The sequence below is a fragment of the Manihot esculenta genome, chromosome 10 (genome assembly GCF_001659605.2).
Source record: "Manihot esculenta cultivar AM560-2 chromosome 10, M.esculenta_v8, whole genome shotgun sequence".
NCBI classification, from domain to species: domain Eukaryota; kingdom Viridiplantae; phylum Streptophyta; class Magnoliopsida; order Malpighiales; family Euphorbiaceae; genus Manihot; species Manihot esculenta.
Genome location: NC_035170.2, coordinates 15,081,203 through 15,094,623, shown reverse-complemented (window position 1 = coordinate 15,094,623; position 13,421 = coordinate 15,081,203). Strand labels below are relative to the sequence as shown.

The following is a 13,421-nucleotide window of genomic DNA, read 5'->3' as shown; positions in this document are numbered from 1 at the left end:
AGCCTAATTTCTCCACCATATACTCACTAGCCACATTTGTGCAACTACTCTTATCAATAATAAGAGTACACACTTTTCCATTAACCAAATACCTAGTGTAAAATATATTTTCCCATTATTATAGGCTTTCTTCCTTCACTTGCATATTCAAAGCACGCCTAGCAATAAGCATCTCACCATATTCAGTAAGCAACACATTATCAACAAACACATCCGAATCATCACAGTCATAATGAGCATCAATCAATTCAGGCATATCAACAATATCTCATCATCACTATGATCAGAATCAGACATTATACCTCCATCAGCAGTTGCTATCATAACTCTCTTATTAGGACATTGAAATGCAATATGTCATTTTCCCAAGCATTTAAAATATTTTATATCACTACTAGGAGTAGACAAGTTAAAATTACCTTATTGTTGTTTGTTATTCTCTTGAGAAGGACATTTATTAGTAGAGACTAAATCCTTGCCCCTTTGGATTGGGCTTTTGTAGTCTTTCTTTTCTCCACTTCTATAACCTTCAAATCCACCACCATTGTTTGAGAATTGTAGGTAGTTTTAAGGTTATTTCTGCCTTGGTGACGCTTTACTATTTTCATTACTTTATCAATCATATCCTCCATGGTGTTGTATTGGTATATGTCAAGTTCTTCAGCAATGTAGTGGTTGAGACCACCTAGAAACCTGGACATCAACATTTGCTCATTCTCCTCAATATGAGCCCAAGCCATCATCATCTCTATCTCCTTGTGTTATTCTTCCACACTCTTTTCTCCTTACACCAGTCTTGTCAAATTGTTGTACAAATCCCTATAATAGTGTGAAGGATTGAATCTCAAGCACATCAACTCTTTTAAATCTTCCCATGGTGGAATTGCCCTTAAGCCCTTATTTCTCCTAGTGGATTTCAATTGATCCCACCAGAAAGAAGCGTAACCCGTGAACTTAACAGTAGCTATATGAGTCTTCTTCTCCTTAGTATAGTTATGGCACTCAAATATCTGCTCTAGTTGAAGCATAAGATCCATTTCAGCTGTTGGGATTGATCATTGAGACTAAGATTCTTTTATTTGGTTTAATAAATTAGTTATGGTTATGGAAGATGCTTCTCACAACCATATCCCTCCTTAAGCATAGATTAATTAAGAAACGTTCGATAATTAATCACTAATTAACAAGTTGCCGATGAACGTCCTTGGAATTTTTTACTTTTCAACCGTTAATTGCATTAAGAAATAGAGAGACCTAATTCTAGCTAACCAAACGTATGATGATCTTGAGCTAGGTTATACAATTTCCTTAGTTTTTACACTAAGAGTTACTTTTTCTCCCCGTTCAATATACTCTTCAGCATTGTTATTCCCTTTAAATTCAGGAACTTTCATCTTTATGGAGCTCAAGTCACCATCAATTATGTTGGTTTGGTAAGTCTCGGCCTCAGCATCATTTTGACCAAGTCTAGCATCTCCATTTTTATTCCTCCCAACACCAATTCTAATACCGCCCTGAACTTCACCTCTTCTCCTTTCCTGTCTGACATTATCTCCTATATCATCAACTTCACCTTGGACTTGAGGTTCTCGGACTTAGGATCTATCGAGGTTAAGAATTCTTTGAGGCATCCTTGCAGAAGTGGAAGCCTGTGAAGCTTTTAAACTCTCTATAGCTTCGGTCATCCTCTCAAGAGGCCAATAGAGCCTTTCAAACTCACCACCGACTGTCTTTTTGAAGAACTTATAATCATTAGTCATATCCTGCTCACTTTCATCATCATTATCCACCACATCCTTGTCTTTACTCATTCTGCCTTAGATCAACAGAAAGAACAAAAAGAGCTAGCAAATATTGTGTTAGAAATAAAAGCACTCAAGTGTTTATTGATTCTTCAACTGCACTTCAGAAACTAAGGTCAACCAATCAACCACAAGGTGCGTTTAAAGAAAGAAAAAAAGAAGGAACCCTAAAGAAAGAAGGAAGCATGCAAAACTAGAAAGAAGACACTAACAATTTAAAAAGTAACACACGAATAAGATTTTTATGCTACTTGAAAATTATCACCTAGAGTATAATACAAGCAAACAATACTTTAACAATATCAAGGAAGCAAAAGCAAGCTTAAACCAAAAACAGAAACTTAGAGATCAATGGAAACGAATATGATCAAACATGAATTTAACTCACTACAAAGTAAATTAAATATGGATCTATTTAAATCTACCCAAAAAGGCAAGTATCAAAACCCCACTAATAGAAACAGAAAAATAAATTTCACTCAACAAATAGCACTATGGCCTAATTTTCTGGTCTTAAAAGAAGGATTTGATATCAAATTAATTTAGGTGCAATCGCCTTAAATATGGATTCAAGCGAATTCAAAATTGATTTTCATATATTTTAGCCATCAATTGAGAAAGATAAGATAATATAGATGAAATAGAAAACATATCATAATTTTCGGTCAAGAGAAAAAAAAAATAAAAAGAAGATATCACAATTTCGACCAATATCAAGATAAATAAGGCAAAGAGCCAAACAAGTAATTCTTAGAATTTTCTTTTTTTTATTATTATTATTGTAAATTTCAAATTTGTCTTCTAAAAAATGAGATTAAGTAATGATTCAACAATAAAAAAAGATGCAGCCATGGACACAAGGAATATTCACCAAATTCGACAACAAAGAAAAGGAAAACTCAAAAAAACTCTAAAATCTAAGATAAATCAGAATTTATCACACTTTGGTTTTGATACCACCTGACGTGGAACCCTATGACCCAAGTCTCGAACCCACACATAGGTAGATATAAAATCCAAAGATTTGATAAACCCACCTCCTATTGCACCCCACACTTAGAGAAGTTGAAACACCAATGATAGAAGGATTTAGATGAAAATCTGACAAATGCCATAATGAATAGTTGATAAGTTAGCCAAGATTCTTGATACAATTGTTGAAAGCAAATCTGCAATTGTTGAAAACAAATCTTCACTCTCACTCAAAGCAATACATGCTAAAGACATGAAGAATAATTTTAAAAATTTTGATTCAAAAGTTTCTTCTTACAAGCGTTCGTTATCCTTATATAGTAAGGAGAAAAAAATAAAATCTTAAAACACTATTTTTATACTTGGCTGAATCACACACAAGGGCTGAATCACACACTAAAATAGCATATCAAACTTATAAGTGAAAAAATATAAGGCCAAAAGATGGCCCAACACTTTAAAACTTATAAGATAAATTATGGTCAGAATACAAGTTCAAACAAAATCAAAATAAAATAAGTGTTTAAATAATAAAATATAGTAAGTGTAACGACCCGGAAACCGGACCACTATTGGTGCTAGGATTCAGATCTACTTAAGGTCGCTGGAACCCATAGCAAGCCTAACATACATCCTGTACATCTGATAAAATCCCATACATGATCATACTTTTGCATAAAAATTTTAAACTTTCCATATACCAAGCTTGACCTGTGCATGCACCATAACTATAAACATAAAACCCCACACTAGAGCCCTCATCAAATGCTCTAGTTGGGTCAACATAACATACATCAAGCTTGGTTCAACATATAACATCATTAAAACATTTAATTAAGATCATGTACCAAAAGGGATTAACCATACATTAGGGCCAAGCACAATACTAATCCATGGAATATATCTCTACATAACATTACATTATACCATTATACATTACATGTCCACTACTAATCTATTACACTTAACACAACCTTCAACCTTGATGATTTCCCGGTCTATCCTGAACTTGCAAACCTGGGGGTTAGGGGAGAGGGGTGAGCTACAAAAGGCCAGTGAGCAGAACAGTAAAAACAATTTAATAAACATATGCTTTCATGAAATGCATCACATCACAAACAAATCACATCACGGATGGACTGACCCAAAAATCCCTCTTCTCTATGCTCGACCCTCGGTGGAGCTCCTCAGGACTTCTGTTACATACATAAGCTCTGTGCCCGGCCTTCGGTGGGGCTCCTCAGGACTTCTATTACATAACATGATATCTAGAGGGCTAATGGGTCGTCCTGTTGTCCATCCACACCCACAATGAATAATGCAATATGTCATATTCGTGAACTCTAATGCAAACAACCTTATATATATTATGATGCATGAACATGCTTAAAACATTTGATTCTTCGAAATAAAAGATTAGTTTAGTTCCACTCACCTCTGGCTGACTCTGAACTAACTCTGAAGCAACTATCTCACTGCTGATCACCTCGGTTCCTCAGGTTCGATCCTACACAGGTGGACTCAAATGAGGGACCAAACATACTCTAAACATCTCCCCAAAAACCCCCTAAAACATCATAAACATGCATGGGAAAACAGGCAAAGGAAGGCTGGGCAGGGGACTTTCGGCGGCAGGTTCGGCGGCCGAAGGTCCCTCCAGATCCGAAAGTCAGGCATTTTCGGGGGCAGATTCGGCGGCCGAAACTCCCTCCAGAGCCGAAAGTCACCAACCTTCGGGGGCAAGTTTAGGTGGCCTAAAACTGCCTCCACAGGCAGGTTCGACGGCCGAACATGGTTTCAACAGTCGAACCTGGGTTCTCCAGAATGGCAGAACCCGTTCGCCTCACACATTTAGCCTCCCAAAACCCTCCAAACACATACTCAACACTCAAAAGCATGCATAAACATATTATCAAGCATACAGGGGCATAAAACTAGCCTAAACCCCAACAAACATCACATTAAGCATCACATTTATCATTAACTAATATAAACCCTAACATTTTTCAACTAGCCTAAACATGCATCAAAACCCCTTAACCCTTCATAAAACTTACTTAAAACATAAGAGAATATGAGGATCTACACTTGCCTCTTGAAGATCGAGAGGAGATGCGATCCCAAACTTAGAGATATGGAGGAACGAGCTCTGGGGGTCTCCAAGCTTCAAAACTTTGATTTTAGCTTAAAATCTTTAAAACAAAGGTAAAAACTCATCAAAATCATGAGAGACTTGAAGGAAAAACACAAGATCGACAAGGAGTGGCTGAGACTCACCTTGCCCGAAAATGGAGAGAGAAAACTCGTCCATTTTCGGACAGAGGGCCCTTTATAAGTGGCTAGCCAAACCACTTTCGGGGGCCAAAAGTGCCTCGGCACCCGCCCCATGTTCGGCGGCCGAACATGAGGTTCGGCGGCCGAACCTGGGTTTTTCCTCAAGCTCTTTTCATTTTCAAAACTCAATTTCTTTCTTCATTAAAACCATAAAAACATGTAAAAATATTTTAGAAAACCTTTATTTTACCCTTCTAAAAGGCTCCGACATCCGAGAAATTCCGGATTCCAACGGGAATTCCGCTGGAAGGTATCAATTCCGATACCGGGGTCTAGCCGAGTATTACAGTAAGTCCATCATAATAAAGTTGAATAAATTAGGCAGCGCCATCTCCATTACACACCTCAAGCAAGATGAGTATTTTAGGTGTATCTTCAAACTCCACAAGACATTTGCCAATGGCAAATTGAGTCAAATCTTATGTTTTTTATTCTTAAATATGTAAATTCATAATTGTTTCAAACTTCTTAACTTTATTACTATCACTTCCATAGAACAGATTCGCTATCTCGCATTTCTTTACTAGAAAGCACAAATGAATCCTTACTCCCTTGATTCCTATATAATTGTGCTGATTGGTTCTTATCATTTAAAAATTAAATATTAATTTTTATACTCAATTAAAAATTAAAAATTAATTTTTATATTTAGGACTCCGTCTAAATTAATTTTTATACATACAAAAATTTTTATAGTTAACTAAAATTAAAAATTAATTTTTATACTTACACATAATATAATTAGAATTTACCTAAATTGATTTTTACAAGTATAAAATTTATACTTATAGAATATTAATTTTTATATTTTAAAAATTAAAATTATTTATAATGATAATAAATAAAAAATAGTAATTGATAAAAATAATAAATTCACTGAATTTTAAAATTAAAATTAAAATTTTTTAATTTTTTATTAAAAAAAGTAAACATTTAAAATGATATTTTTGATTATTAAAAAATATAAAATCTCTAGTCAACGGTTAATTAATAACAATTTGTATTTTGTATTAGCGAAAAATTATTTTATTAGATAGAAATTAAATTTAAAAATTAATTTATTATTAAAAATTTACTGAAAAGATTATTTTATAGATTTTCTTAAATTTTAAGAAGGTCCATATAAATTATATAAAAAAATATTGTAACACTTTAAATGAGGGATTTAAGTGAATTTTTTTTAAAATCTATGGATTTTATAGTTATTCTCATTCATTAATTAGAAAGGTCTAGTCAACGACGTTCGTTCTAAGAGGACTAGGTGAATACCCATCGTTTTCCCTCATCGAGCCATTCAGTTCCCTGCGTCCCACTTCATGACCCAGCAACCGATCTAACAACCACCGGAAAATGGAAAAAGTTTCCTCAAAACCCAAACAGATTTTCATCTTATCCGGCCAGAGCAACATGGCTGGTCGGGGTGGAGTAATTAGAGATCCCCATCAGCACCACCAGCACTGGGACCATGACGTCCCGCCGGAATGCCATCCTCATCCAGATATCCTCCGGTTCACCGCCAAGCTTCAGTGGGTTGAAGCCCATGAACCTCTCCATGACGACATCGACACTAAGAAAGTGTGCGGAGTGGGGCCAGGGATGTCATTCGCGAACTCCCTGAGAGATTGCGGCGTCGGGGTGGTGGGTCTGGTGCCGTGCGCCGTAGGTGGGACGGCGATTAAGGAGTGGGCTCGTGGGGAGGAGCTGTATGAGACGATGGTGAAACGGGCAAAGGAGAGTGTGAAGGAAGGTGGAGAGATCAAGTGTTTGTTGTGGTACCAAGGAGAGAGCGACACGTCTACTGAACATGATGCTGAGGCGTACCAGGGGAGCATGGAGAAGCTAATTCAGAATGTGAGAGAGGATCTGGCTTTGCCTTCTCTTCCAATTGTTCAGGTTAGGTTATGGAAGTTCAAGGATTAAATGAATTTATTTATTTATTCGCAGAATGAAGTGGGTTTTCTCTGCTATTTATAGCTATTTTTAAGTTATAAGAGAAATAAATATCTATTTTATATAGTATAACATTTAAATTTTAATTAAAATTCATGTTTGTTGAATAAGCATTGCATTCTTATAATTATTTCACATTAGAAATTAAATTAAAATTAGGAAGAGCTAGCAATTTCATCCAAAGTAAACTGCATTACTGAAATGTAATGGTTATTTTGTGACTATTAATAGATTTAGGTTTCATTATGAGAATAGAAAGTAGAATTTTAAATTTCATGACAATAAATAGAAGGCACTGAATAGCAAGAGAAAATTACTATTTAGTTCTTATTATAGGGAAATCCATTAGACAGTCCATCCGTTTTGAAAAATATCCATCCACTAATTTTTATTGTAAATATTGTAGAAAAATCTAAAAAATATTCTTAATAAGTAAGGATTAATTAGCATATATTTTCACAAAAATAAGAGACTAGCTAATGATTTATCTCATACTACATAGACTAAATAGTAAATCATAACGGTTAAAACTAACGGAAAGACTAATTAGTAGATTTTTTTAATATCTTATAGATGTTCTAATTTATTTTTCAAAAATGAAAGTCTAACTAATAAGTTTCCTCATATTATAAGGAGTAAACAGTAAATTTCTGATATTGCTTAGATTCTTGATTATTTTATTCAAAACTTTATAGATAGATTAAGAAAAATTGAAAATGGAGTGAAATGCAGGTAGCAATTGCATCAGGGGATGAGAAATACTTGGAGAAAGTGAGAGAAGCACAACAAAGGATTAATATCCCAAATGTGGTATGTGTGGATGCCAAGGGATTGCAACTCAAACATGATAATCTCCACCTAACAACTCAATCTCAAGTTAAGTTGGGCCAAATGCTGGCTGAAGCCTACCTTAAGCATTTTGCATCATCCTAAAATTTCTTCACTTCAAAGGAATTTAATCTATGTTCTCCACATTCTGTTGTGTTTTGAATTGTTTGCTTATTCTTGGTCTTTGATCTTTTCTGCATGCAACTTTTTCTTCTCTCCAATTCCGTCTTCTCAATTATGTTATGTCTTTGATTTTCTACCTTGCTAGTTCAACACCTTCAATGGGTATCTGTTTTCCATTGTGTTTGATTATGATTGTTGTGGGTTCTTGTAGTGTGATAGACTACTCAATAAATATATCACCCGCTTCACAAGTGTGTTTACATTTTTTTTTGTATAATTTTAGAAGAAAAAAAACATAATATGGAAATTTATTTTCAGTTTGTAATGTCAAGGCCACACACGAATAATCAATATCCATGGGTTATTCTTTATGGCTAATAAGGGTGGTATATGGTAGTCGAGGAGTTAAAAGATGTTTATTTGTGTTGCTTTCAAAAAAAAAAAAAGACGTTTATTTGTGGTAGCTGGCTGGTTCTGTTAAAGCAGTGACTGGGAGTTGTATCTCTCAGCAGAAGCTATCTTGTAATGCGCATATTTGTATCTCCCCTAATTCTCTCTGAATATTCTACCCTTTTAATCTGTTTGGAATCAAAATTTTCACAAGAATTCATTTCACTTAATTTCTTTTCTCACAATTAGCTTGTTTAGAATGGAAGAATTCAATTCCTTTTAACTAAAAATTTTTCATTTTTTTTTTAAAAGTTGAAATTTTGCATAATTTTTTAAGAATTTATTTGAATTCTTTTCTTGTAAAATAAATCAATGCCAAAACGGAGTGTCTATGTTCTTCTCTCAACCAAATCTCTTTCTATTTCATCCTTTTTTTTTTTTTTTTTTTTTTCTGTTTCAAAGGGCTGTGCAGGTTTGGTACATAATTGATGTTAAGTTTCATGGTTGTGAGAAGCTAAGGAAGGTGTTCGCCATAGCCACCAAGAAATATTTGTTTTTGTAATACATCTCCTAGAAGTTGCAAATGGCATATATTTTTCTGTAACCATAAATTTTGGTTTTATCGTCTTTGAACTCAAGCGTGCATGTGCAGATTTGTTTTTTCTTTTTCCGTAGCTTTTCTGGGTATTGTAGTTTGCACCAAGAGAGAGATACCCAATTCTCTGTTATCATCTTTTGGCCATAAGAGAGAATTCAAAGGAACTGTGGAAATCAGGCCTATTCTCTGAAACCAGAGATAAGCACCAATACTGGGACTAGTAAAATGAGCATTGTTGATTGGTCGGGCGTGTACGCTCAGATATAGTTGAGGATGACTTGTACACTAAACTGTTGTTGAAAAATCAGGGTTTTGCTTGGAACGGATTGATTACTTGCTTAGGTTATCAGTTAGCTGGCTGATTGATTCTTCGTGTTAATTCCAGTTCTCTGATTTCAAGGGTTTAAAGTATACCTCTGGATTAAACTTGTAATCTATTTTAATACTTGTTTCTGAAACTTATGCTACTTCTTTCTTAATACAAATTTTTTTTTTTTAGGCAAATTGAAAAATAAATCGTTTTGTTATTTTAATTTAAATGCTTTAATTTTGAATTTATTGTCTTAATCTTTTCATATAGATGTAAATTTAATCAAAATTTAAATTAAATTTGTCATATATAATAAATAGATATTTATTATAATAGGATATATGTACAAAAAGTTGAATTTCAAATGTCGATTTTGGTTAAAATTTTATTCAAATATAAATACATGTTCCAAATAACTTTTTTTTTTTTTACGAAGTTATAAATATTTTATTTTTTAGAGCAATAAATAAATAGTTTTACTTTTAGTTCAATGCTAAAAGAATAATTTTATATGTGCTTTGGCTTTCTTATAATTCTAAAAGAGGATATTATATAAAATTAATGAAACAAATATTTTCTTTACAATATAAAATAAAAAATAGAAAATTAATAATCTTGTTTAACTTCAACATAGATAGAACAATTTTATATTTAACTTTATGTAATTTATTTTTCTACAAATAATTATTTAATATTTTAAATATTAAAGGTTACTAAATAAAAGAAAAATAATTATTTTTTCATAGGCATAAAAATTTATATATCAACATTAACCTTAGAATCAAATGCAGCATCAAAGTTAAGTTTAACAAAATCCTGTGGTGGTGGAGTCCAACCAGGAACCCGCATTCTTGTAGTGGTGGAGTCCAACCAAGAACCCACATCCTTGTAGTGGTGATTGGTGAAGTCCAACCAGGAATCTGATGCGGGGAGGAAATTACATGATAGATGTTACCATTATGATACTGCTTAGTTTTCAATTTTTCTCAAAAGAGGTATGCCACCCAGTTGTCCTCTTTGTAGAAGATATTTTTCTCATTGCCCAAGTTCCATCTAACCCCTTTCTTCAGGATTTCTCTTCTCTATAGAATACTCCGTCATCCTCAAAATATCCTTTTACTTTGTGAAGCTCAGAAAAAAATATATATATATGAATTTAAAAAATTGAATATTTTAGCCAGTAGAGAAGAGGGATTAGTAATTATCCTCCAACCTGTTTAGCTAAGAGAGCTCACATACAATGCATCTCCCACATTTGATGGTAATACTTTATTTTTCAACCGTGCAATGTAGTTATTTAACTCGTTTTTACGTAGCATAATTTTTTTTATATATTTTATTCATTTTTATAAATAATATATTACTATTATACATTAATTTTAATCGATAAAACGTAATTATTTATTATTATAATAATAATAATAATAATTGATAATTATAGTTTACACTTAATTAATATTGATTTATGTTAAATTCATGTGTTTCAATCAATTAAATATTATTTTCTTCTTTGAAATTCCATTGGATTCCTAAACCAATCAAATTAATTTTTGTGTTATTTTATTTCAACTAATTAAAATTATTATTTTATTTCAATCAATTAAAAGCATTCACATATAAATAACATAGGATTAATTTTACTTAAAAAATGGCTTTAAAATTCTATTAAGATTCTTATTCTTTATTAGAATTTTATTAGTTAATATTTAATCAAAATATTGATTTATTTTATTTTATTTTCCAATTAAAAAAGTAAAACTAATTCTTTATTATCATATTATTAATTTATCATAAATATTTTTAACAATCACATTATTCCTATTCCGTTTTAGAATTTCAAAATTTAAAATTTCTAAAATTTATTTAACAATTTTAATTTTATTAATCAATTAAAAATCAAATAAAATTAGTAATTTATCATCATAACACTAATAAATTGTTGAAAAAATAAGATAGAGTAATAAAATTAAATTCGTGTTGGATACTGTTCTATTTATTTTGCAATCCCCTAAAATTAAAAAAAAATTTCTGAAATTTTAATTTTCAGGATAATGACAACAAAAATTTATCTCTAATTTATAACTCAAAGTATAAAGAAGAGAAAAAATAAAATAGAAAATAGGAGTATCATTCTTTGTAAAGATAACAAGCTATTTATAATTGAAAAAATAATCATTATAAATTGTTATAAAAATCTTGAGATAATATAATAAAGTCAAAAAATCTTTTAAAATTTAAATTCATTTTACAACAATCCCTTCATATATTTTAAAAAAAAAATTTCATTGTTAGGTTTAAAAATTTTAGTATATATGTTTCGAATCTGGTATTTTTTGAACTATGAATCAAACCTAGATTGATAAAACTTAACGTACAGATGGTGAAATTTTTGTTTCTATGAACCAAAAACAGTTTAACATGGTAGCATGGTGGGCATCAAAGGGATGGCCATAGAGACCGAACATTGCTCAAGATTGAGTTAAACTATCTAGCTTCTATGATAACTAGATTGGCAAATACATTCAGGTTCATTTGTCTAATATTGCCATTAAAGACAACCTCATTTCTACCATTCCAGAGCTTCCAACAGACAAAACCAAAAACGAGGTTCCATGGAACACCAAGCACTTGGTTGGATTTTTGCAGGTTGTTCACAAGCCAAACATGTGTGGAGTCCTTCTCATTGAAGAAGTCATATTAAAAAGATGGAGGGATAATTCTTTTCGAGACGAAAGTGGCAACCGAGCAATCTCGGATAACATGACAAGTAGTCTCAGCTCCTCCACGGCACATAATATAATACCAAGAAGAGTATAGATCGCATCTCATACGTTCCATATTAGTGAGAATTCTTCTATGGTACATAGCCAAAGAAACACCCACACCCACTGAGGTCCCTTCCAACGCCAGATGACTAACCAATATAGGTTATTGTTCAAAGGGGAGCCCCTCAAAGGAGCCTTATACGCAAAAGAAACTGTTTCCTATCCAGAGCCCTCAAACTTCCAAATAGGAGTATATAGACCCACCTCCAGCTGAGGCGGGTGACACTTTGACAGGAGCAACAGGGCCGATACAGGAAGGAACACCTCAATCCATCTCTAGTCCCACTGTCCCTAGGCATAACACAGTTTCTACTAACATCACTCATCATGGAGGTTGGGATAGGCTGGGTGGCTAGCTGTGAAAGACAAACATCCTCTTTGAGCCATGAATCTATCCAAAAAGAAGCAATCTTCCTATTACTAGTGGACCAGATAACTCCCTTTTTTAAGTCGTCCTAAACAGAGCATATGCCTCACTAAAGATTTGAGCAATTGGTTCTTCTTATGAAGGCAGCCGTCATACAAGAGGTCACTCTGTATTTAAAGTGAATCACCTTAACCCATAAAGATTGAGATTCTAACAAAACACTCTAGGCAAGTTTCATGTAGAAGGCTTGATTCATAGTTTTGGTGCTTCAAAAGCCCAAACCCGCTTGGTCCTTCGGTTGTTGGATTTGATTCCTTGAGATAAACGGAAGCTTCCTCTTTTCACTTGTAGAACCCCAAATGAAGATCCAATATAGTTTTTCAATCTCGTCACAAATGGCTATTAGTTAAAATTAGGAATCGCCATGATAACTGATTGGGCCAAACTAATGCATCTCGCCAATGACAAGCTCTTTGTATTCCAACCGTCGATCCTACTTCGAATATTATCGATGATATACTAATAAGTGTTCTTTCGGACCTGACAGTGAAGAAGAGAAACTCCCAAATACTTTCCCAAGTCAGTGGTCCCTTTAACTCTAAGCTGGTTGCTAAGCAGACGGCGATTTGAACGAGACACATTCTTGGAAAAGAAGACTCGAGCCTTATCTCTATTGACTTTTTTATAGGAGCTTATGCAGAACTCATTAAGCACTATATTGATGGTGTCCACCCGAGCTAGATTGGCTTTCGCAAACAGAATAAGGTCATCTGCAAAGAATAAATGTGAGATAGCAAGGCCATTTCGGTTTAAAATGATCGTCTCTAGATTCCCTGAGTGATGGCATCTGATACGAGCAAGAAAATAATACGATACTTCAAAGATTTAAAATGAAAAACTCCAAATTATGACAAATCAAGTT

The 13,421-nt window shown here is 33.1% G+C and overlaps 1 protein-coding gene across 1 annotated transcript; it reads left to right on the top strand.

The window, feature by feature from the left end:
- The first annotated feature begins 6,334 nt into the window (after nt 1–6,334).
- On the top strand, nt 6,335–8,269 carry LOC110625162 (probable carbohydrate esterase At4g34215). Its single transcript, XM_021770713.2, has 2 exons — nt 6,335–7,001; nt 7,791–8,269. The coding sequence occupies exons 1-2, from the start codon at nt 6,459–6,461 to the stop codon at nt 7,989–7,991; spliced, it is 744 nt and encodes a 247-aa protein (XP_021626405.1). The 5' UTR covers nt 6,335–6,458; the 3' UTR covers nt 7,992–8,269.
- Nucleotides 8,270–13,421: the final 5,152 nt, after the last annotated feature.

Excerpts from the sequence above, each read along its gene's own strand:
- LOC110625162 (XM_021770713.2), top strand. The coding sequence starts at position 6,459 with ATGGAAAAAGTTTCCTCAAAACCCAAACAGATTTTCATCTTATCCGGC. Across the intron at positions 7,002-7,790 it reads CTTCTCTTCCAATTGTTCAG|GTAGCAATTGCATCAGGGGA; the intron begins GTTAGGTTATGG and ends AGTGAAATGCAG.